Below are 25,044 nucleotides of genomic sequence, written 5' to 3' on the forward strand. Positions count from 1 at the left end.
CTATTTATTTTAAGCAATTATTGATTTTTAAAAAAATCAAGTGTAATTTTAAAAATACACTCTTCACTAATCCTTTGATATTTCCTAAAAATAGAATTCATCTTTTCATCCCTCGTTCTGAATACTTAATGTGTCATTTTCTATGGTTGAGAATATGCTGCTGTTGGTGTGATTCATGAAAATCTGGAAAAAGAAGTATGTTGTTAGTGTTGAAAATGCTAAAAAAGTTTGTAAAAGATAAGATGCGTTGTGGGGGATTCACCAGACAGTACAGTGGAATGTTCACTGTCGTCTCGATACATGAAACTTCCCTGATAACAGCCCGCTACCAACGGCCGCGGCAGGTCAGGCAGAGCCCACACATCCGCATTTGCCTCAACAGCCCCAGGCACGAGGGCTGTCAGCGATGAAGTAAGCCCTGACTATGGGCACTCCTGTCTGTCCCATGAGAGGAACAGGGGAACGTGACTGAGGAAGCAGTGACAGCCACAGAGAGGGTTATGCACTGGAGCAAGAGACCCGGGGATCGGCTTGGGTTTTCCACCACGAGATAGAAGTCACTTTATCTTTTTGGGTTTCCCTTTCCTCATCAGTAAGATAAAACAACTATCAACTGTGGGGCATGCCCATGGCTGAATGGTTAAGGTTCTGCATGCTCTGCTTCAGTGGTCCAGGTTCACGGGCTGGGATCTTGGGCACGGACCTACTCCACTCATCAGCCATGCTATGGTGGCATCCCACATACAAAACAGATGTAGACTGGCACAGATGTTAGCTCAGGGCGAATCTTCCTCAAGCAAAAAAACGTGGAAGATTGGCAATGGATGTTAGCTCAGGGTGAATCTTCCTCAGCAAAAAAAAAATCCTATCAACTCTAACATTCCTTTCACTTCTGACTTCCTGTGGCTTGAAATAGGTAAAATTGTCCCTGTTGGACATACTATATTAGATATGTGGGGAAAACACCCACAGACTTTTTAGGAAGAAGCATAGAAATGTGTGCAAAAGGACTACGTAGATCATATCTTCTTTTATACAATCATGCTATAAATATTTATGGAGTGCTCGCTGTGTGCCTGCCACTCTGCTCACCCTGGTGACAGAGTGGTGACCAGGGCTGACTCACATGGTCATACATGTTGAGCAGTTCCGTCACTCTAGGGGGCACTGTTCACGTTCTGTTCTATGTGAGTGACACAGCGTTGCTGAGCAGTGTGCAGTCTGTGCTAGACTTGGTGGCCCTAACAGTAAGCCGAATAGACCTGCTCTCTTCTCTCATGAAGGTTTCAATCTACTAAGATCGACAGACAGTGAATAAACACTCCCATAAACAAACGGCACCAGCCTGATGGGTCATTAGTGTGGTTGCTCTCATTGCCACATGGTGCCACTGCTGCGGATCAGCCTTGTCTAAGCAGCAGGGTGGTACTGGTCCACTGCTGCTCTGAGGCCCTGATGGAGCATGTCCCTGTCCAGGCTGTAGTGGTCTGTGCTTGGGCGCCATCATTAGAGAGCACATTAGTTCATAACTCTGGCCATAAAGCTCAGCAGTAATTCCCTGAGCACAAGCACTGTGCCACAGTGTATGGACCCAGAGGGGACTGGCCTTAGGCCACTTGTCCGGAACCAGCCCTCCCTCTTGGGTCCCCAGGCTCTAGGTTGTACTCAGCTCACCTCCTGACAAGCTTGCCTTTTCCTTCCAATGGATTTTCTTTTAAAACTTCCCATGTCTTTTCCCTCTATTGATGTAGCCAAAGTCACTCTGCTCCATGTTTCTTGGTTTCAAGACTTGGAAGAAAAGGTTAGGCTTCTTGGCCTCTCTTTTTCCTGAAAGCATGATGGCCTGCTTCTTCCCAAGTGCCCAGCAGCATATACCAGGGCGATGTGAGCCTTTGCACCACACATTTCCACTATGTAAACCTCCTCATTCTACGTTGACCAAAGTAAAGGATGCTTACTTCTGTAGCATCTGTTCCGTTGTGACTTGTTCTGCTCCCCTAAAAGAGAAGTGGGGTCAGCTTCTGGCATCCCCTTACCTACATCACTAGTACAATGGGCGTCTTATGAAGGCAAGAAAGAGGTTGTTTTGAGAGGGTGTCAAAGAGGACCCCCTCTTGATGCCTTGGTGTGGTGGGGGGTGGTTAAGGAGGACCTTGCTGAGAAAGTGTCATTAATGATGAATCTTAAAAGATGCTACTTTGAGGAAGAAAGAGAAGCATGTGAAGGCATCAATGTAGGAAAGAGCTGGAAGCATTAGAGGAACAATGTATGGATTAGAGTGAGTGAAAGCAGAGTGTCTTCAAGGTGAGGCCAGGGAGGGAGGCAGGGCCAAACCATGTGGAAACTTGTGTTTGTGGGGAGTTTATATTTTTATCTTAAGTACGACGGAAAGCAACTAAAAGCTTTGGGTGAGGGAGTGACTCGATCCACTTTCTGTATTAAGAAGATCACTCAGATTCCTTATGAATTAGAGAAGCAGAGCCTCGGAGTCCTTGAGTACTGAGGGCAGGTGGAGATGTTAATAAGGAAAAACTTTTTCCTTAAGTTTTGCTTTAAAAGAAGGGAGTTTGGAATTGGTGGGGGGAGGGAGTCTGTGCAGAAGCTCGGAAGAAAAACTTGAGCCAGGTGTGCTGGGAATGGTAAGCAAATCTGGTTTTGTTGAAGTACTTTTGAGAATGTCAAGAAATATGTGAGTCAAATAGGAATTGAAGGGTGAGGGAGGGAGGAGCGTGTTGCTAGATTGCGTTGAAGATTCGAATAGGAATTTGCGTTTCATCTTGGGCAAGTCGTATTGCTTTTCTACACTTCTGTTCTGAATTTGGACAATAATTTTTTCACATTATGAAATCTCTTCATTCATAAAGATCATTTAGTGAAACAACCCATCTAATGTTTAATCTCTTTCTAGAATATTCTTGGTGACATTGTCCAAGCTTTTGTTTGAGCACCTTTACTTATAGGAAATTTGTTGCTTTTCAAGGAACACAAAGAATTTTCTTAGAGTCAAATCTTGTGCCGGGCTCTTTCTCACAAATATTTTTCTTTATTTCTTACAACAACCCTGTGAGATAGGCATTATTTTCTCCAATTATAAATAATGATGAAACTAAAGCTGAAAGAGCTTGAGAATTCATTTGACGTAACAGAGCTGGTGTGCGGTCAAGCTGGGGTTCCAAGCCATGGCTCCTCAGAGTAGCCTAATCCACGTTTTTTCTTTCTAGCAGAAAAATGGTGTTTCCCTTATACTGATTGAAATGGAGTTGTGCTAATTCTAGTCCTTGGTTTATATGGAACAATACTTAATTTAATTAGAGACATCTTTTACTTTTAAAGTTCTATAATATTATACTTCCATATTAGATATCAAGGAGTTCCACTAAGTTTATGAACAGCAAAATAACATAAAATAATCTTGACCGTGTCAGGGGCAGGAGCCATGATATGTTAATTCATTTAGCCGACGCTTTATTGAACACTGGTTGTGTGCAAGCTACCGCGCTACAACCTGACAGAACAATGTCCTCAAGGAATGTGGTGTCTACCGAAGTGTCCTCCTGGAGAAACTTGAGGTTCTGACTCAAAAACACAATGTTATTTCCCATTGTCAGTTCTAAATATAGGAACAAAGCTGAGGACCCTTTAGGGTTCGTTTATCTGTTCATGTGTCAGTGATTGTTTATTAAGGACCTAGGATATGTCAGGCACTGTTCTAGGTGCTGGATATAGAGCAGTGAAATAGACTAACTAGTTTCCTGCTCTCAGGGAACTTGCATTCTAGCGGAAGGAGAAAGTCAATCAATGAGTAAATAAACCAGAAGTCAGATTGTGATAAATACTGTCAAGAAAATAAAGCAGCGTGATGTGATAGAGGGAGCCTGGGAAACTCCTGAAGGTTAGGTTGTCAGGGAAAATGCCTCTGAGAGGTAACATTTAAGCAGAGAGCTATCTACAGGAAGAGCATTCTAGGCAGAGGCAACAGTGGAGGCCCTCCCCTGGTGTGTTCGGGGGTGGAAAGAAGTCCACTGTGGCTGAAGTGAAATGGGCAGGGAAGAGGGTAGTGCTGCCAGTTGAGGTCAGAGACTCAGTGTTGGGGCCAGATCCTGTAAGGCCATACTAAAGAGTTTCTGTGTTACTTTAAGAGAATACTGGGCTGTTTGAAGCAGGAGAGTGACGTTATTGGATTTGTGTTTTTAAAAGATTCTTCTGGAAGCTATGTGATGACTGGATTGCAGAAAGGCAAGAATGGGAGCAGGGAGACCAGGTGGAAGGTATTGACCTTGTCCAGGTGAGAAACGATGACAGCTCGGAAAAGTGGATGTATTGACACGGTGTTTGGAGACAGAGTTTATGAGACTGCCTGAAATATCTATAATCCCGATCCTATGACTCTGACAAGAAAACGGGTCCTCTCTTCCTCTCTGGGCCTCTGGTAGTGAGGTGGCTGTCTGTCCACAAATAGCTTTCCTTTTGGCTCCTTAAGAAGGAAGTGACGGCTCCAAGTTTACACAACTATTAATGGGCAGAGGCAGGATTAAGTTCTATCTAATGAGTGCTATTTTGTTTTCTGAGATGTAAATCAGAATAGTCTCACAGAGAAGGAGAAGTGAGCAAAGTTCGCTCATGAAATAATAGGATGTCATAAGAATCATGATCCCCAGAGGAAGATCCACACTGAGCTAAAGCAAGCTAGTTTAGCAAAAAAAAGAGAGAGAGAGGAAATTGCTTGATTCACGTAAATTGCAGTGGTGTCAGGAGTGGAGGTGGCCCTATGAAAGACCAAGGCCAGGACTCACTCTTTCTGTATCTCTCACTTTGACTTCTTGCCATGTGTCAGAATCCCCAATTCACACTCTGCTTCTAAGGAACCAACCTAAGACGTGACTTTGCCCCTCATAGGCCAGGTCTTGTGTTCTTTTTTTCAAAACTTTTGGCTAATAGGTTTATATTTGGAGTCTGCATGTGAGGTTTTCATTTTGCTTTTATAGCAATGCAGTATTTCAGTGAACATGTCATCTTGGAAGCACTGTTTCGAAATATTCCTTCCTCCTTCCTTCTTTCCTTCCTTCCTTTCCATTATTTTTTGTTTTGTGAATACAAGAAACAGTTACACATGACACAAGGTCTCAAGACCCTGCTCCATCCTCAAAGACTAACGTGAGTTTTCTTAAGCTATTATTAAAGATTTAGGCTCAGAGAATTGTCCAGAAGTGAATTAAGGGTGTAGTGTGAGGTGTATAATGGAACAGAGGTGGCTGAATAAGACTCTGAGAGTTCAAGAACACTCTGTTAGCTCCGTAGTGAGACAACTAGAGAAGAAAAAAGTTCTTTGTTGATTTTTCTGTAAAGAGTGAGTTGTAGTCTGTTTGTAATCTGGCAACTTTCTCTTTACAAATCAGTAGATGTGCTAACGGCCAGCGTGTTGGGTGGTACACTTTTGAATTTATTTAATGGTAGTAATTTCCCCCAAGAATAGGCTGAGGGTTTGCTTGGATCCAGAAGTAAATTTCTTAATATTAACTTTTGTTCTATAAAAGACATTAGGGAACATTTTGCAACTTTTTTCTCTAGCATCTATTTCTAGTGAAATTATGCTGTGGATCAATTTCAGGAAGCTTGGGAATATCTTCTGACTTCAGAGCTCTGGTCTCGTCCCTAAACTTGGTTCTTGGTCACAAACAGCAGAATCTGACTCCAAGCACAAAGGGCGTATGTGAAAAGGATATTGGGGGCTCACAGGGTCTGTGGAAAGCTGGCAGCCAGGTTTGGAAGACAGGTAGGACCCAGACTATTCTGGATGCTGAGCATCGGGCCACACCGCCAAGATTCTGCTATCATACAGTTGACTGCAGGCGGCTGGGATGAGCCCCACGTCTGTGCGCTCCCTTCTTCTTTGTGTCACTCTCTCACGATTCCAAGTCCTGGGCACAAACCTGATTGCTTTAGCTTGGGTTTTTACCCCCTGGCTATATGAGGGGCTCACTAGAAGAAGGATTAGGCACCTGCAGCATCTTGTTTTTGAAGTAGGAGCTGATAGTGAGAAGTAAGTGCCAGGATTTCTCTCCCACTTGGAATACATAGAAAAAGTTCTTCAGAATTGGGGTATTCATAATAAAACGTGGGCATTCATTGTTGCCATCTAATTCCTTCTTAGAAACATTATGACAGTAATGTTGTATCTTTCAAGCCCTGTGTGTGTGTGTGTGTGTGTGTGTGTGTGTGTGTTCGTGTCACCTGTTGGGGAGTTGGAGTGGCAGCGAGACTGGTGGAGAGGAAGCTGAAGAGACCGGCAAAAGAAGAGGACATATTTACTGAACGCCTGCTCTGCCCAAGTAGGAGAATTACTGCATTAAGCTCTTTATTTATATTATCTAATTTAATCTTCACAACCGTTTTCAGTTTGGTTTTTTTCGCCCCCATCTTTCAGGTGCACATACTAACATTCAAACGATTGCATGACTTTCCTCAGTCATATTCCTGGAAGTCGGTAGATGCTAGCTTTTTATGCTGTAATGCTCTCTTTCATATTGGTTGTCTCTTCTTTATTAGTTACTAAAACATTTTCAAATTACGTCATTGAAAATGTTGTGCAAAAAAGAACAGATTGACTGAGAATAGTCAAAAACCACAGAAACTGGCTGGGTCAGATAATCACAGTGATGAAAGGTTTTCTGCAGAATCTCCTTTGATTCGTTAATTGCTTGGCCTTCTTAGGAGCTTGGGTTTCCAGAGAACGTATTATGAAAATCCCTATAGAAGGCGACAAGAATGTTTGTTTGTCCCACAATAATCTGTTGAAGGATTTCTTTCACCACTGTACTGAAAATTTGGGAGGTGTTTTCTGTCAAGGCACCGCATCAACTTCATTCAGGTCTGTCTGTCTGTTCAGGCTTAGAACATTCACGTGCAGGGGTAAAGTTTTACCAGGTGAACATTTTTCAGCTAATATAATTCACAAATATTATTCTTTTCACCAAACTATTTATAAGACAAATAAGACTGTTTATTGAGTTCTCTTTACTTAGTGGGAAAGTGTTTGACTACAGTCAAAATTAGAAAACTTATTTTGACAGTTTTAAAACCTCCAGCATGATACAGCGCAATTGGGATTCTTGCAAACCTGCTTTCTTTTTCTTTTTCTTATAATTATGGAGAAGAGAAAGAAGCTTGGCAAACTTCAGTGTGTTCACAGTGACTCTCTGACACGGAATTCAGGCATGTTACGATCTAGCACCCTCTCACCCAGATTAATAGGTTTCAGATTCCTTGGTTTAATCCTTAAAATCTTAGATTTGGCCACACTTACTATTCATTTTCTGTTCCTCTCCCGGCATCCTTACCTTCAGTCATAAAAATCAACTTGCAGTTCCTAGAATGATTCACACAATTTCACATTTAGAAGTAGGAACTCTTTGTCTTTTAGAACTCTAGAAGCATCTGCTGTTTTAGGGTGCGGCACTTCCCTGATCGTGGGGGCTGATTTCAATGCCCCTCCTAGACTACCCTCCGTAACACCTGTGCAGACCTTTCGTTTCCCTATGCACAGTTGTATTTACCATTGTCATCATATTTATTATGATGGCAAGGAAGATCGCCCACAGCAGACAGATGCTCATTTTACAATAGGCACTGTGCTAAGCGTTTCGCAGACCTAATCTCATTTCTTCTGTCAACAATACTCAGAGAATACAGTTATCGCCTTTCTCAGATGAGGAAACTGGTTTTGAGATGTTAAGTAACTTTCCCAAGGTCACAAAGCTAATAAAAAGCAGACCTGACTGTGAAGTCCAGATTTGTCTGATTTTACAGCCTTTCTGATGAACCACTAAAACTCTAAGGCCTCCCTCTTGTTAATATTCCTTTATTTGTCTGAGTCACTGTCAGACGTTCAAGAGCACAGACCTTACCTTATTTGTCTATAAATCTTCCTGGCCCGTAGCAGCCACTCAATAAATGACTATGGAATGAATGAAGAAATGCAGTTGTAATAAAGGGAAAAGGACACCCGATCTGGAATCAGAAAATCGAGGTATCAATTCTGGCCTTAACAGTTTTACATATATTGCATGGTTTTTAATCTTCATATAAATCCTTCGAGGTAGATGATATTTATCTCTTTGTTTTCTTTTTTATTTGCTGGGTAAGGGTAAGCAACTTGCTTTAAGGCCCACACTTGGCAGGTGGTGTTGAGCAAATCAAACCCAAGTGTTTTTGATCTCAAGGCCACAAACCAGTTTGTAATTAATGCACAATGGGTACAATTTATACAGCAAAACTTGGGAGCATTTTTAAAAACATTATAGCTTTCCCATTATTTGTTAATTTTATTGTTTCCACATGGTTGTGGGTAATAAAAATTCTTAAAAAGACTAAAAATATCTTTAGGATAGATGAGGATGGGAGACACACTGTTTCTGTAACAGTAGAGAAAGGTAAATTGGAAGCAGTGGGTAGAAGCACTGGAAAAGAGCTGCTCCAATGCCTGGTGTCCAAAGAAGAAAACAACAAAAAGGATATTTGGGAAGGTGCCCTGGGGAAACAAACAATGAGGAATTTCTGCAACAATAGAGAAACAGCAAAAATAACAAAGAAAGAGAAAAACAATGCTTCAAAATATGCTCACAAGTTTCAGTATATTTATGTTGCCCTCAGTCATTATCGGAGATGGAATAATACAGTGGCTTCAGAAGAAAACGCACAGCTGCAAACCCAGTCTTAGGGCAGCCTTCAGAGTTCGTTAATCCAGAAGCTCAGCACTGTCATCAAGGACTGAGTCTCCCCCTCCCGCCCCCCCATCTTTTGCAGGCTGCAGCATTGGTCTCATCCCATCTATGGCTTGTTCCCTTCAGGGTAGGATGGTTGCCAGTACATGCTTCCTTGTTCACCTCTAGCAGGGGAAAGAAAGTGTGTTTTTCTATGGCTTTCTCCTAAAAATGAAGAAACTTTTCCCCAGACATCCTTAGGGAACTTTCTCTTGGATGTCATTGCCTAATGTGCTGTCACATCCTCATCCCTGATCCAGTGGCTAGAGATGGAGTCAGCCTTGAAGCACTTAGGCTCCACTGAAAATAGATGTGCTGATGAGAAGGGGAGTTGGGAGGATGGATGCTGGGTAGGCAACCAATAGTGGACACTGCAGTGATGACATGTGTGCAGTTTAACGGAGAGAAATATAAATGGAGAAAGTATACAGCACTAGATCTGCACTGTCCAGTGTGGCAGCCACCAGCCACTCGTGGTTATGAGACACTTGAAATGTGATTACTCCAAATTGAGATATATTGTAACTGTAAAATGTACATCAGAGTTTAAAGATTATGTACAAAAAGAATGTAAAATATGTCAATAATTTTTATGCTGATTACATGTTGAAATAGTATTTCAGGTATATTTGGTATTCTAAAACCTATTATTAAAATAAATTCTGCATGTTTCTTTTTGCTTTTTTAAAATGTAGTTACTGTAAAACTTAAAAGCGTCCATGTGGCTCACATTTGTGGCTTGAACTATATTTCTTTTGGACAGAACTGTGTTAGACCAATGCTTTTCCAATTGTTTTAGCTGGGGAAACTACTTCAGTAAATCTCTTTAGACAAACAGATAAAAACAGAGCTGTTCTGGCTCAGTGGGGTGGGGAATGGGGTATTTCCAAGTCCCAATAACATTTATTCACTAATTCCTGCAAAACCATTCTTGAATATGCTAACATCAAACATGGGTTTTAAAATGAAATCAACAAAAGTCCCTAAGACAGTAATAGGATTAATTTTATAATTGCTTGCTTAAGATCCTCCCCGGAAGCTAAGTAGTGCAGTAAAAATTGCCTGCGTGGGATTCACATGATAAGGAGAGAGGGAGCTAATGGACTCAGGTGTTGGGATCTGTTTATCTTCTCATAGGAGCCTGTAATCAGGGAAACGTGAAAAATAGGTTTCTTCCTCATGTTTGCTTTCTTCTGGTTCCTATTATTTACTTTGCTGTTGAACCAAATGGTGTGAATCTAACTGAATCAACAGATGAGACAAAAGCAGCCAAAGGAAGGAAAACATGGAAGATGAACAGGTTACATGTTTCTGTTTTCCTGCATCACATATAACGCGAATTTAATCTTCAAACTTCCCTCAAACCTGGTACAAATTCTAAGCGCTAACTATAATTTAAGTGATTTGGTAAAGTCTGATTTCCTGACAATGAAAAGCAAGATTTTTTCAGAAGTGCATTTTGAAGAATAAAGTTTATCATTTGTAATGTAAACGTCACGTGGCGCTTGGTGGTGTTTGCCTGCCGTCTATGGAGTGCGTGGCAGAAGTGAAGATGTAGCACAGGCGGCTACAGAAACCTCAATGGATGATGGGGTGCAAAGGGACCTGTGCCCCTACTGGACACAACACGTTACCGTTCCGTGAGATGTCACAGCCACATTCTTCCCAGCTGGAATTCATAGACTTAGGAGGTGACAGTGAGGGACCTTTTATGCTTCCTTTTATTATGCTTAACATTTGAAGAATAATAATAACAAAAAGAAAAACAACTAATACTTACATACTACCTACTGTAAGTCAGGGACTCTTGAGTATTTTACAGTGTACAATATACCATTAACACAGCCAACCTGGGAGGTGAGTGTGTTGCAGAGATCAATGTCTTCAGTGCCGCTACTTGGTTCCCCAAAGGAGAGAGAGTCACCAGAAAAGTTCGGCCGCAACTTTCCCGTTCACAAAAGCCCAGCACTAAAAGTGCAGGTTAAACCCAGTTTACACAGTTCTCTTTAGAAAGGGTGAGGCACAGGAGACTGCGCTTCCTGTTATGACAGGAAATCACAGAAAGTTCTTAATGTCAAAGAAAAAATGATGCCATTGTGGGCACCTTTCATCCCTCAAGTTGTGGATCTGGCATTGCCCAATTACCTAGCCCCTATTTACAGTCAACAGAACAAGAGTTAACTATAAAGAAAGCTGGTAAATTCTATGAGGGTGTGTTTTGTGTTGGGAAAAAGAAAATGAATTAATATAATCTTAAGAAATTCCTATGCCAATACTGACTAGAAGCCTAACATTGGCAAGGAATTTTGAAAGTAAATTAAACTGTTACTGATGTGTCATCTGTTAGACATTGAGGGGTATTTTAAATACTTATTATAATATAAGATATGATCTCATATTTGTGGGCAAGAATTCTACAAGCAAGGAGCACTAGACTCATATGTAACACTTTTATAAAAATAAAAGGATTTTTTTCTTACTTTGTATTATAAATTTGAGAGTATCTTTATTACAGACTATGTTGATATGCATATTTTCTTTTGTTTTTGTCTTGAGCTACATTTTTTAAAAAGTTATTAAATAAATATACAATAGGAATTCTTCCTTTCTTATAAATTCAGTATGTTTTATTTTAAATATTTGCTCCTCCAGTAACTTCTACAACCCAACTCTCTAGCTTCTTTCTTCCAGTTAGTGGTATATCTATGAACATTCTCCTTAAAATCATGAATGATAAGAAGATGTGCTTAATGTCTATTAGTACCTAAATTGAAGCTGTCATCCTAGCTAATTATAATAACAGGGAAGAAAAGAGACCAGTATTGAATAGGCATAAATATTATTCGATTTGTCCATTAAGTGAAAACTCTAGAATCTGTTACCCCTAAAGGAGTAGAATACACTGTATTCTTCCTATCATTCATTCATTCGTTAATTCAAAAGTATTTCTAAATCTATAATGTAATATATTCCAAGCTAGGTCTTTCTTGAGATGTACCTGAAAGGATAGAAATAATCCCTACTCTTGTAACAAATTTCATCTATTAGGAGAGACTGAAAATTAAAAACAAGAAGTAATATAAAATGTTTAGGGATGATCAAGGAAGCAAAGAATTTTGGGAGTACGTATTGAGACTTCTCTAGTAGCCTTTTGGCAAGGGAAATCCCAGATAAATTGATGTTTCAAGTCCACACAAAAAATAAGTTGGAATTAGTCAAGTGAAGAAGAGGAGAATGAGAGTTACAAGATCTAAACGTCCACATTTATAAAAGTCCAGAAGCAAGAAGAACTGGCCCTTTAAAAGAACTCGAAGTTCAAAGTGATCGGAATGTAGATGTGAGAGTAAAGAACAATAAGAATTTAGGCTAGAGAGCCCAATAGGGGCCAGGTGATGATAGCCCTTGAATGTCCATTTCAAGGGTTTAGACTTACATTCATGATGGTGAAAAGATACTGAAAAGCTTTTCAAAGTGGAATAACAGTCAACTTTTCATTTTAGGAGCATCCTTTGAAAGCGGCGTAGAGGGACCCAGAATGGAGGCTAATGAATCATGTAATAGACTATTGTGGTAGTTCAGAAAAGAGAAGATGGCAGTCAGGGTTTAGGGTCAATGGGAGTGGAGATAAGAAAAGTGATAGATTAAAAAATTATTAAGAAGTTAGTTGGAGACTTCCTGATTGATTGGATGTAAGAAATATGGCTTATGAAGTGGATTGGGGAGAGAAACCAGAGAGACAGAGAAAGACACACAGAGAGAGAAATGAATCAAGGATTACTTAGTTTTCTGTTTTAGGGAACTGGGTTCACTGAGGTAGGGAAGATTAGTGGAGAAGCGGCTTTGAAGAAGACAATGATTTCAGTTTTGAACCTGTTGAATTTGGTGTGAGACGTCTAGACAGAGCTGTGCTGTAGGCATCTGGATTGATCAGTCTAGAGCTCAGAGAAGATGTATAGCCCTATAGCACAAGGATGGGTTTTGAAGTCATCGGGGTGGAAGAGGTCACCCAGTGAGTTTAAGCGCAGCAAGAAGGGGAGGCTACGTCCATTATTTGAGATAGGGCTCAAAAATACTAGCATTTTCAGGATGGCTAGAGAAGCAGGAGTCGCAAAGGAGCACTCAGAGAGGTAGTGGGAGAGTTAGTAAGAAAATTAGAACAAATGGCAACTTGAATATTTGGAAATGTGTAGAAAATGGCAACCTGAATCTTAGCGAAGAGAATGTTTCAAGAAAGACTGGTGAGTATCCAATAGATTTCAAAACCTTGTGTATGGCCTTAGGAACAGCCCTTCCCGAGGATTTGTGGGCACTAAGGCCAGGCTACAGCAGGTTTAGAAATAAATTTGAGGGGCTGGCCCCGTGGCCGAGTGGTTAAGTTCGCGCGCTCCGCTGCAGGCGGCCCAGTGTTTCGTTGGTTCGAATCCTGGTCGCGGACGTGGCACTGCTCATCAGACCACGCTGAGGCAGTGTCCCACATACCACAAATAGAGGGACCCACAATGAAGAATATACAACTATGTACCAGGGGGCTTCGGGGAGAAAAAGGAAAAAAAAAAAAAAAAAGGAAAGAAATTTGAAGATAAGGAGGATAGACAACTCTTTTGAAAAATTCAACTGTAACTTCTGGAGCAGTATATGTAGGGAGCTGAGAATTCCACAGAAGGTTTCATTTTCTCAAGGCAGGAGAAATTTATTATGTTGAAAAGATAATGAGGAAAAGCCAAAAGTTAAAGATAAAAGAGGAAGGAGATAATTGAGAAAATAAGGCCTCTGACATTCATGGTGGCTAGGATCCAGGACACAGATAGAAGACACCTCCTCTGTTTGAACAAGAGGGAAGGAGGAACGGGTGGATGGAAGTGGAAAGGAGCTGCAGATGCTGAACTTGGTGGTAAGAAGGTGAGAGCTCCCCTCAACAGCTTGTTTCCTCTGTGAAGTGAATTAGGACAGTGGAGAATGTGTGAAATAGGCGCTGTGGTGAATGTAAGAGACAGAAGTGCTAACTGGGAGTGAGATAAGTGTGAGGACCACGACTTCAAAGAGATGCCAATCTGCCCACATTCACCCGGTGTCCATCACAAGTACAAGATGTTCTGTTCGGATCCCCCTGTGAAGTGAAGTCCTCCCACAGCAAGATCCAAAAGAGCGCGTCATTTGGACATGAGACCAACTTAAATAAGAATTTATCATATTGATCAGAACCGCAATCATTGGCCTGCATTGGATACCAGCACAGGAAGGGATTATTTTGCATGTCGTGGCTGTACTGTCCATGAGATCACAGAGGCCAGTAATTTACCACTAAACGTCACATTCCCTTTAACAGGCCATAATGAATTTGATGATTAAGTTACACGTTTTGATCAATTATACAGTGTCAGACTGTTTACTTATTAGTTGTTAAATTATGCACACATTGACTACCTAGGAATTCAAGCTAAAATAACCACATGATGGTTCTAGGATGGATTGTGACACTAATATTTTACCAATAAATTATTTAATAGGTTATTGTTTATATCTAAGCTTCCAGTTACTTTAGACTTTATGCCTCTTTTCTAAGTGTGAAAATAACATGTTTATTTTGGAGAGTTTGGAAAACAAAGAAAAATATAAAGAAGAAATTGGAAATCACCCTAACTGCCACCCAAAGTTAACTGCTTCTGGTATTGTTCTAAATATATACACAGTTGTTTTTTTAATTGGATTATACTATGTAATAAACATTCTCTTTTACTTTTCACATCATGGATGTTTTTCCTTGTTATTAAATATTTTTCAAAAATCTGTTTTTTAATGGTAGCATTGGAATACATCTATGTTATGCATATCACACATATATTATGCAAATCAGTGGATGTTCCATAATTTAAGCAGTACCCTGTTCTTGGTCATGTAAGTTTTTTAATGTTCTTTTATATTGAGGTGAATGTCCCTGCACATAAAACTTGGTCCACATCTCTGATTCCTTCCTTAACCATTTGGCAGCTCTTAATTGTTACTAATACTGTGGTTCTCAGAGTGGATAACAGTAGGATGAGCATTTTGGGTTTAAATGAAACTATATTTTGGCAGAAAAAAAAACTAACTTGAATCTTGGCATTTTCAAGGATGAATGTCCTTTAAACCTTGACAAAGACATATGGTCTAGACTTTCTCTTGACACCTAAGATACAAAGGTTTGAAATATAATAAAGGTACCTCTTCCGACATGTGTATCACAAAGCTCATCCATCATCTACCATCCAAGGAATGAATACTTTCTTTGACTTTATTTTGCTTTCCTCCTTTGAGCCAGAATTTGAATATTTACTTAGTTACCGACTTTTTTTTACTGTTCTAATAGAAAGATAAATATTTATCTAGACATACATATGTACCGAGCTATCCTGAGCCAAATCACACAGAATTTACAATTTAAACTAACTGAAAGGAGAGATTCTTAGGTGCCAAATAAAGTGGCGTAGGCTGCAGGCTTCCTTACAATTTTGAGTTCCCTTCTCTAGTGATTGATAATGGTTCTGCATTACCAAACATTTATACACTGCAAATTTGAGGGTTTCTTTTTTTTTTTGAAACCACTTTGTTAGGTGGAAATTTAAGAAAAGCAGCATTATAGAGAACACATTCATTTCCTTGCAGTATTCCCCTAAGCATCCACTGTGTTCCTGTCTCTGAGAGTTAAAACCATCTCTTCTGGAAACATATGCAATAGTGTGATGGCCTGGGGCTTGGGAAGAGGTATGCTGTGTAAATTGAGGGCGTTAATTATTCTTATCGCATTTTAATTTTTGCAACTGCACTACTAGATGGAGAAGATATTCGGTAAGCATGTATTAATCAGGTTTTAGAGAAGGGAGAAATAAGATCCAAAGTTACGCAACTGCTCCCCAAACTAGAAGCTGAGATGAGTCAGGTTTATGGCAGGTCCTTAGCTCTTGGTCAATGAGTTTGCCTAAGTCAGCTGCTTCTAAAAGCTTTTCCCCGAATGCTGCATGAATCTCGTCCCTTGTCATCTTTCACTGTCCAATTTCTCCCTTTGTAATTCTCCTCTCTCTTCTATTCACCAAGAGAAACATTAGGGGTTTTCCATACAAGGAGTTTTGTCTTTCATTCTATACCTTTTATCTTTAGTTTCTTTTCTTTTTCCAATTAAACCCTTATTCATTTTCCAGCTTTGCCACAGAATTCATCATAAAAAACCTAACCACAGAAGTAGATGCGAGACGCCCTCCAGTCCCTTTCTACTAGTTAGTTTAACAAAGCAGGGAGTAAATGATTTGCTAAAGTCATAAATGGTGGCAGAGCCAGCAGTAGAATTTACTCCTGATTCTTAGTCCATTGTTGTTTCGAAAAACTTCATAAAATTATGTAATAGTAAAAATGAAATAACACAATTTCTAGTAACTTTTAAAAAACATTTGCAAGCTGTTCATTTCCAAAGTTTTCAGATAAGGCAGGAGGAGCTTCTGTGACAGAAGAGTCTAGAATACTGAGATGTTTGGCAATCTGAGAACAGAATTGTAACCAGACTGGAAAGACCTCAACTATTTCTTAAATCCACGGTGAAGCTTCTTCTCATGACAATCCTTCAAATTATGTAATTAAGTGGTTCAAAGGGCCCAGACTGGTTTCAGTGTATTCTAACATAGTACATTTGTCAAACTATTGAGGGAATTTCCAGTAGAGCAGGTTATTCTGCCACGGCCTAACAACAGAGGATTATGGGAAACCACACATCATAGATAAAAACCGGCTCTGAGGGACGTTCTCTTACACACTTACATTAGGACTAAACCGGAAATGCGTAAAAGCCACATGATGGAGCCTAAGGGAAGTATCAATTTCATTCTCTCGCCTACAAATTAATTTTTCTGGGTTTACTTATTTATCACCTTCAGTAGACATTTATAACCTATAACCCGAGGCACTTTTGAGCCAAGAAGGGAAGTAATGAAGATTTTTAAATATGTAGTTATAAATCCTGCTACAGTAAAATCAAATCCAAATGTAGAATATTAAAACAGTCTAACCAGTTGGTGGTTTGCACATTTAAAAGATCGTTATCTCTAGGGCAGGGACAAAGCATCTTTTTCCTTTGGGATGGAGTAGGGTAATCGCCTTTGATGCCAGGCAGGGATGGAGAGTTTAGGGGTCACTGATATACTTGTGTTCTAGGTGATCATAGGTGCACAAAGAACTCTCCATTCGTGCTGATAATCAGAGAGGCAGGAGGCTGGGGAGAGTCACATGGAACTTGTTCAATGAATTGGTCTCCCTGTTCCCTTGACCAGATCGTCACATGAGTGTTCAGAAGGAGGAATCGTGCGGAGTATATGTGCTTTTGCTAAAAAGATAGCCTCCATGCTGACCGAGCATCCTGTTCTTGTTTGTCCCTTCTCCCTTGTATAAGGAGTAGAATTAGACTAATAGGAATAATCAATTCTACGAGAAATCTACATATCCATACCAAAGGTTTTCTCCCAAAGTCTGAACATCTAAAAAAATATTTGCAAAATCATAATCACTGTTTAGCTCCTTAAATATGAGGAAGTCAACAGATGGATGCTAACTTGGATTTGCGTTCAAAATTTGGCGAAGAATTTGGAGTCCTACTTCCATCTCTGCTGCCATTTGGAAATGGCAATGTCATGCTCACTGCCTCTAATTCCACTTATCTTCATATTGCACATCTCATGATTTCTGGGAAAAGCTAGAGCATCTCTCCCCATGGGCCAGCTATTGCTTACAGAGCATGATTTCATAATTTCATCATCACTGCATTGTCAATAGTAAATTGCGGAAATTACAGTGGACTAACCAATGTACAACATATGAAACCTGTGTTAGCCTAATAAAAATAATTTTAAATCATTAACTTCATCAAGATTAATTTTAAAATAATCAAAGAGAACTGTGTAAAATGACTGAAATCCCATTTTATAAATAGTTTTGTGATTTTTCCTGATTATAAAAAGTTGGAGAGATTCAAAAGAAAATTAAAATCTTACTTAAATGCATTTTTGGATGCTTGTAGACCAAGCTCAGAACACTTCCTGGAAGATGGTAAGTAGTCGAATATATGTAATTATTCGATGAGGCGAGGGCCTGAAAGAGCTAGATAAAACCTTTCTAATAGTTTATAAAAAGAAGAAAAGAGAATTAATCGGTGCATGTTTTTTCCTAAAGGCAACTGAATTGAAAATACGATTTTATACTTTTTAGTCAAAGACACTGAAATCTAACTGATGTCACGAGAATAACGAATTTATTTGTACATGTTGCGAATGTAGAAATTGAGATAATTTGGACAGGAGTTAAGATGAAGTTTTCTTTTACCTCATTTATATTAAATGTTCCTTAAGAAAGCGAACAAGGTAAGCAAACTACCTAGGATGTCCTATCTGTGAGGGAGAATAAATCGTTTTCAAGTTCGTACTGCCCCATCACCTCTCCACGTTTGTTGGGAGCTCATTCTGTGGATGGATCAGTTTTCTACTTTAGCTCGCTAACAAAATACTACTCACTTTGTGGCTTAAAACAACACTAATTTCTCTTACAGTTCTGTAGGTCAGAAGCCTGACATGGGTCTCACTGGGCTAATGTCAAGGTGCCAGCAGCTTCTTTCTGGAGTCTCTGAGGAGAATCCGAGACTCGTTTCCTTGGTTTTTTCAGTTTCTAGAGGCCATCTACATTCCTTAATTCATGGCTTCCTTCCTCCATCTTCAAAACCAGCAGCATGGCACCTCTCTGACTTCTGACCACAGCTGGACAAGATTTTCAGATTTTAAGGACCCGTGTGATTACATTGAGCCCACCCAGATAATTCAGGAGAATCTCTCATCGAAAGCCTCTTAATATTAGTCACATATGTGAAGCCCTTTTGGCCATGTGAGATGCCATATTCACACGTTCTAGGGACTGGGACATGGATATCCCTCGGGGCCCCAGTGGGAGGTAGTGGTCTGTTCAGAGGACTATGAGCCAGCCTCAGAAGATATCAAGATAACTATATTTATTTTAAATAAATTTGGTGTATAAAAATTCATATTTATTAATGAAGGGAATAATCATCAACTTCCTTTAAATAAAAGACTTTCCTAAATTATTTGAAATGTTTTAATGTACATAAAATTTTTAAAATAATTTGATGACTAATAGTAAATTATTGCTTAATACTAATAATTCCATTGCCTTCCACAAGTCTATGTATTTTATATCCTTTAATTGTAATAACAATATACCTTTGTACACATAGTACTATCTTATATTCTGTTCTTTTCACTCAATTGCTGTATATACTATTATGCAGACAAGCCATATTTTATTAAGCTTTACTACTGATATTAGAGAGTTATATGCTTACATTTTCTTACTAAAATAGATAATGCTTCGTTGAACATTCACTTATTCATATAGCTGTTTTTTGCTTTTATTGAATAAATCCCTTGGAAAAAAAAACCTTTGGAAGAAATTACAGAGCCAGAATATGTGGCTATCTGATGGTTGACTACCCATTCCCTTCTTTTTGGTTATAGAATCGTAATTTTGTTCAGGTATTAGGTGGTAATTTGGTCAAGGACCATGGGTTTGTCCTGTAAGCCAAACTGGAAATTTCCAACTCCTTTGCCAGTGATTGGTTTAGGAATGACTTGTGACTCAACTCTGCCCAGTTAGACCACGTTGAAGTTTCTGTAGCTGGTGGGGGTTTGATCAGAGCTGGGATTTAGGATGGTGGGTCTGTGGTGTGTTGGCCTTTACCATCTGCATGTCTGTTATTGCTATGATTCAGATGAGAGAAAGAACTGAACTAGGGTGAGATTGGAACAAGAGCAAAGGGCATTGCAGAGGATGAGGCGAAAGAAAGATTCAGAGATGACTGTGCTGCCTTGAGCCAGGGTGACTGTGTGAGAATGAAAGAGCCATTGCTGGGATTGTAGGTTTGTGGTTTGAGGGTATTTTGGACGCTCAGGGCTTTTGACTTGAATTGAGATATGTGACCTGAGGACAGAGTATCCGAATAAATGTGGGACTCCAGAGAGACATTGGGTTCAATAGAAATGTACTGGGAGCAACAAATGCAAGCCGCATAGATAAGTTTGTATTTTTTAGTAACGGTATTTTTTAAAAAGTAAAAAGAAACAAGTGATGTTAATTTTAAAAATATATTTTATTTAACACAACATATAAAAAATTATCATTTCATTATATAATTATTACATACTCCAACATCTCAATTTGCTCCATCCACACTTCGAGTGCTTAATAGCCATGCATGTAGAGAAACGAATTTAGGAGCCAGCTATAAAGTCAGCACCTTCTTTTGCTTTCCAATGTGAACCATGTTTGGGATGGTCCTGCTTTTTTTGCTACTGTGAACAATGCTGTGATGAACAGGTATATACACAACTCCTGGTGTAGGAATTGAGGATTGTATATTCTTAGGAGGAGGGAGGGAGCTGGGGGGGAGCGGAGCAAATCGTGCCCAGTGGTTTTCCAAGGTGGCTGATTGCTCCAGTTCACACTCCCACTAAAAGAGTCCTCATTGCTCCACATCCTCACTAACATTTGGAAAAGTCACGTTTCTTCATTCTTGTCGAACTAGTGGGTACAAAATGGTTTCATATTTTGTCATAATTTTCATTTTTCTGATGATTAATGAGTTTCAATACCTTTTCAGATGCACATGAACCTTCATTTTTTTCTCTTCTGTGGAAGTCACAGATATTTATTCATTCAAATATAAATATATTTATATTATGTATGCCATAAAATATTATATTCATATGTGTGTCATAATATATTCATTCACAAATATTTATTGAGTTCCATTTGCTAAATATTAGCCTAGGTACTGAGAATATACTAGTGGGGAAAAAAAGCCCCAAATCCTGCCCTCATGGAGTTTACATTCTAGCGTGTGTGTGTGTGTGGGGGGGGGGGGTTAGCAGGGAGGGAGAGACAAAAAAATAAAATATCATGTCACGTGATGTTAGTGAACCTGGGTTTAAGTCTGGCTCAGCCATTTAAAATCGTTAAACCTTGTTTTCTACAACTGTAAAAGGGAGATGGCAATAATATCTATCTTATGTTCTTTCTTTCTTTTTTGGGGGGGGGCGGGGAAGATTAGCCCTGAGCTAACTACTGCCAAACCGCCTCTTTTTGCTGAGGAAGACTGGCTCTGAGCTAACATCCACGCCCATCTTCCTCTACTTTATACGTGGGACGCCTACCACAGCATCGCTTTTGCCAAGCGGTGCCATGTCTGCACCTGGGATTTGACCCGGCAAACCCCGGGCTGCCGGGGCGAAACGTGCGAACCCAACCACTGCGCCACCAGGGCAGCCCCTCTTATATTCTTTCTTAAATGCATATGAAGAACTTGACCTAGTGCCTGGCAAATTGTAAGGATTCAGAAAATGCTAATTATTAGCATTATTTATTAATTATATAAATTATATATAATGAATTATATATATAAATTATATCTATAAACGGATATATTAATTATGTAAATAATATTATTTTCCTCTTCTCACTTTTACTTTTTCTTTCGTAATTTTTTTCAGTTAGAACTACTGAAGTTTAAGATTAAATATGTTTTGATTTTGTTGAAGTGTTGGCTCTCATTTGTGGGTTGACCTATTAGTGTTTTCTGCAGCAAGACAGATGACTTTGGCCAATTTTGAGATGTATTTTCAAACTTACTAAATCCCAAGGACCAAGAGCCTGAGAACATGCACTTTTTAAAAAACTGCATCATGTCGAATAGGCAAAAATGTGGGGAAATCGGTAGAAATGTCTTATATAGTTCAGGGCTGTGTTCTGTGAGTACAAGTGTTGCTTGAATTAATCATTTCCATCCAACCACCAATTTATTGTAAACTGACAGTGTGCAAAGTACTGTGTCGAAGAGATGCATATGACCTTGCTAATCTTTGGAACAATTCTTTGCCCCTCTTCCTTAGATTATGATGTTGAAAATGATCTTCAATCAGACATCAGTTGAGCACTGCAAGATGCACACAGAGAAGCAGAAAGAATGCAACTTCTTCTTAATAGCTGTTCGCCTGGCGTCACTGAACCAGATCTTGGATCCCTGGGTTTATCTGCTGCTAAGAAAGATCCTTCTTCGAAAGTTTTGCCAGGTAGCAAATGCTGTCTCCAGCTGCTCTAATGATGGACAGAAAGGGCAGCCTATCTCATTATCCAATGAAATAATACAGATAGGAGCATGAAAGAGAACACGTAATCAACTTGCATGTTCACAGCTTTGGGCAACAAACAGCCCTAAACCTTACTGTGAATTTAGGCATCTCTGGCATGCCACTGTTTATACATTGAAGGAGAATTTTTAATATAAGGCTAAATGGTCTCAGAAGCATAGCAATCCCCTATGTGCCAAAAGTATTGAAACACAAACAAAGGAAAATATATTAATAATGGTCTAGTGTTTTTGAGTCTCTCTCATTTCTGGCTGAATAAGTGATTAGTTTTGAGATGTTTTATAAATGGTCTTGGTCTGTGGTGGGGTGGGTGGGGATGGTTAATGTCCCAGTATGCTGACTACACAGGGGATTTAATGCATAGATCATCGAAGATAAGGCAATGGTTTGTTTTTGTTAAGAGACCTTGGTCTTCTGTGTTCTCTTTCTCTCTCTTACTCTCTGTGTCACTCTTTTTCCCCTTACATTTTTTAAAAAGTTGAATTAGGATTAAAAAATATATAATGTACCCAGAATATTCGTTGGTACTGATGTTATTTATATATCACAGAATATTTAAATTACCTGTTAATCTTACAAAGTTTAAGTTTGGTTCGCTTGGTAATTAGGTTACTCATTATCTGACTAACAGTCAATTCCATTTATTTCAAATATGGCAGGATTTGTACCTATCCAAATTGCTGAATGTTCTTCCTTTTGAATACATTTTTTAATTCGTACAAAGTTGCAGAAGATTCATGAAATTGACCTTGAGATTCAGTGAAGTGATTTTTCAAAATGCTATTTAAGGACTGATTTGAGCACTAAATATGGATATGCTGGTTAATTATCTTCCCTGACTTTTCCACCAAAAGTATTTTCCAATCTTTTGGATATATAAATACTAACTCATTCTAAGAGCAAAAAATATTTTGAAGTTTCCATGAAGAATTTCCATAGCTTGGCCTATTTATAGAATAAGAAAATTAATAATATTGACCTGCTCCCAGCACTTTCTCTGCCCTCTCTTCAAAGTTGCTCTATCTATTTATTATTAAAATGTTTTTCTTATAGTCTATATGTATGCAAACCTTGATAGCTAAGCTTGATATCTTTGTGACACAAGTATGTCAGTACATTAAGTTTTGAGAACTGCACTTTAGAAAAAATATCCCCAACAAACACAACAGTCTTTTAAGTTAGACCTACCTAGACAAAATGCTCTTCATATTCTTTAGAGCATTCGTTTTATAAACTCGTTAACTTTTTCTCGTAAAGATCTTAATTTGCAGTTTTCTTTATTGCTTTCCTAGTTTTAAAAAAACTTGAGACTTATTTATATGTCTTTAGTGTAACTAGATTTTTCTTTGTGTTTAGCAGGCATTTAGGGAGGAATTAATTTTAAGAGGTACAATATATCTGTTGGGTTAATGAGCACACCAGCGTAGGTCAATCGGAAAGAAGCTTTAAACGGCCACATCAAATTGAGTGAGAAGACCAGATCTGCTGGACTGCTTATATAATTCATGATGGTTCTGCTAGTCTAGGTTTTGGAAAAAATGGTGATAAATAACCAGCCTAAAACTTCATTCTTAAATCTCTCTATGTCATAGAATTGAGTTATCCCACAGATCCCCTCATGGGTGATGACACAAAACTACCTACTTTTTGTCAGGAAAAAAGTGCATTTAAATGACTATTATAATAAAGAGGCTTTACCTCTTGAGTGGGCCTCTGCCCCTCGATTATAATCAGATAGGCACACACACAGTGTGGATTCCGGTGCTGTGAGGGTGGTGGGGTTATTCTTTCCAGCACCTAGTACAGCACTTGGAATCGAGAAAGTGTTCTCTAAATACTTGTCCAGTGAGTGAATGAATAAACGTCGCCCAGAATCAAGTGCACATCAGTGAGGCACCCGCCATGTGGTTGACGTGCTTCACGTTGCCACAGTCCATCAAGCTGATAAAGTGAATAATCTCTCCTTATTTCATTACGGAAATTGGCATTTATCTTCAAACATGTAGTGTCATATTGCTGCACAACAAAGTGCTTTCTTTGTATTAATAATTTAAGGAACTGATATTTCCAAATGGTAATGGAGATTACTGTCAAAGAAATACCACTTTTCATCAAACTACAGAAGTACGTAAAGACAAAACAGCCTGAAACTTATCCTTAACCTCAAGATTAATTCCTGCCCAGGGATACATGGTAGGAGTGGATGAGTGGCAGTTTTTGAATAAGCTTGAAAAGGAGGTAGAAAAAGGAGAATTATGTAAATGGTGTGTGTTTTGTTTTCTAGGCAGCCATTTGTTAGTACAGGGAAACCCTGTTAAGAAATGTGAATCCCAAATGGTCTCAGCCTTTGGATGGTAGTGGAGGTTAGATTTCAGAGACGTCGTTCAGAGGCCCTGGTGCCCTTAGGAAGTGCACATCTGGTCATTGCAGAAGAGAATGTCCATTGCTAAGTTGAAGTTCATGGGCCGTTAAGTTCACTCTCATGTACTTAGTTTATCCATGCATATATCTGAGCAGGAAAAAATACGTGCATAAAATATGACAATTCCTAAACTTCACAGTATTGATAAAAAAAAGAAAATAGAGACCCAAGAAACCACATGGAAAGAAATGAGTGCAATGTAGAAATACGTGTAAAACCAGTTGTAGTAGATTTTACAAAGCAGTCCTGATTTTCCAAACAATGAATTTATACAGCGATGCTGTGTCGTGGAAGAGAGCGACGACATGCTATCTGATGAGAACAGTTTACTTTAAAAAAATAGGTATGGTGGCTATCTTAAAAATATAAGAAGAAAACAAAATTTGTTATCTCAAGATTTACCAAATTTACCTACTGCTGTATTCCAAGATGTTTTAAGTAAATATAAGTGTTTAATCATGCCAGATTTCAAGGACAACGAATTAAAAAGTGCAAATTTACCACTACTTATCACTTCTTTATTATATAAAAGATCTCTCAATCACGTTATAGAAAGAAGCTGCAGAAGCTCATGTAAAAGTTACCTATAAAAGACACTGTGAGCACGCTAGCGTTGCATAATAGACAAACCAAAAAT

General features: G+C 39.0%; 1 protein-coding gene across 8 annotated transcripts in view; it reads left to right on the forward strand.

Moving 5' to 3' along the window:
• PTGER3 (prostaglandin E receptor 3) overlaps nt 1-25,044 on the forward strand; it is a 245,129-nt gene that overhangs the window by 8,915 nt on the left and 211,170 nt on the right. For all 8 annotated transcript variants that reach the window (XM_070592386.1, XM_070592384.1, XM_070592385.1 and 5 more), the window contains exon 2: nt 21,728-21,907. In XM_070592386.1, coding sequence (XP_070448487.1) covers nt 21,728-21,907 — 180 coding nt within the window. The remainder of the gene's footprint in view (nt 1-21,727; nt 21,908-25,044) is intronic.

This window comes from Equus przewalskii, chromosome 24, assembly GCF_037783145.1.
Source record: "Equus przewalskii isolate Varuska chromosome 24, EquPr2, whole genome shotgun sequence".
NCBI classification, from domain to species: Eukaryota; Metazoa; Chordata; class Mammalia; order Perissodactyla; family Equidae; genus Equus; species Equus przewalskii.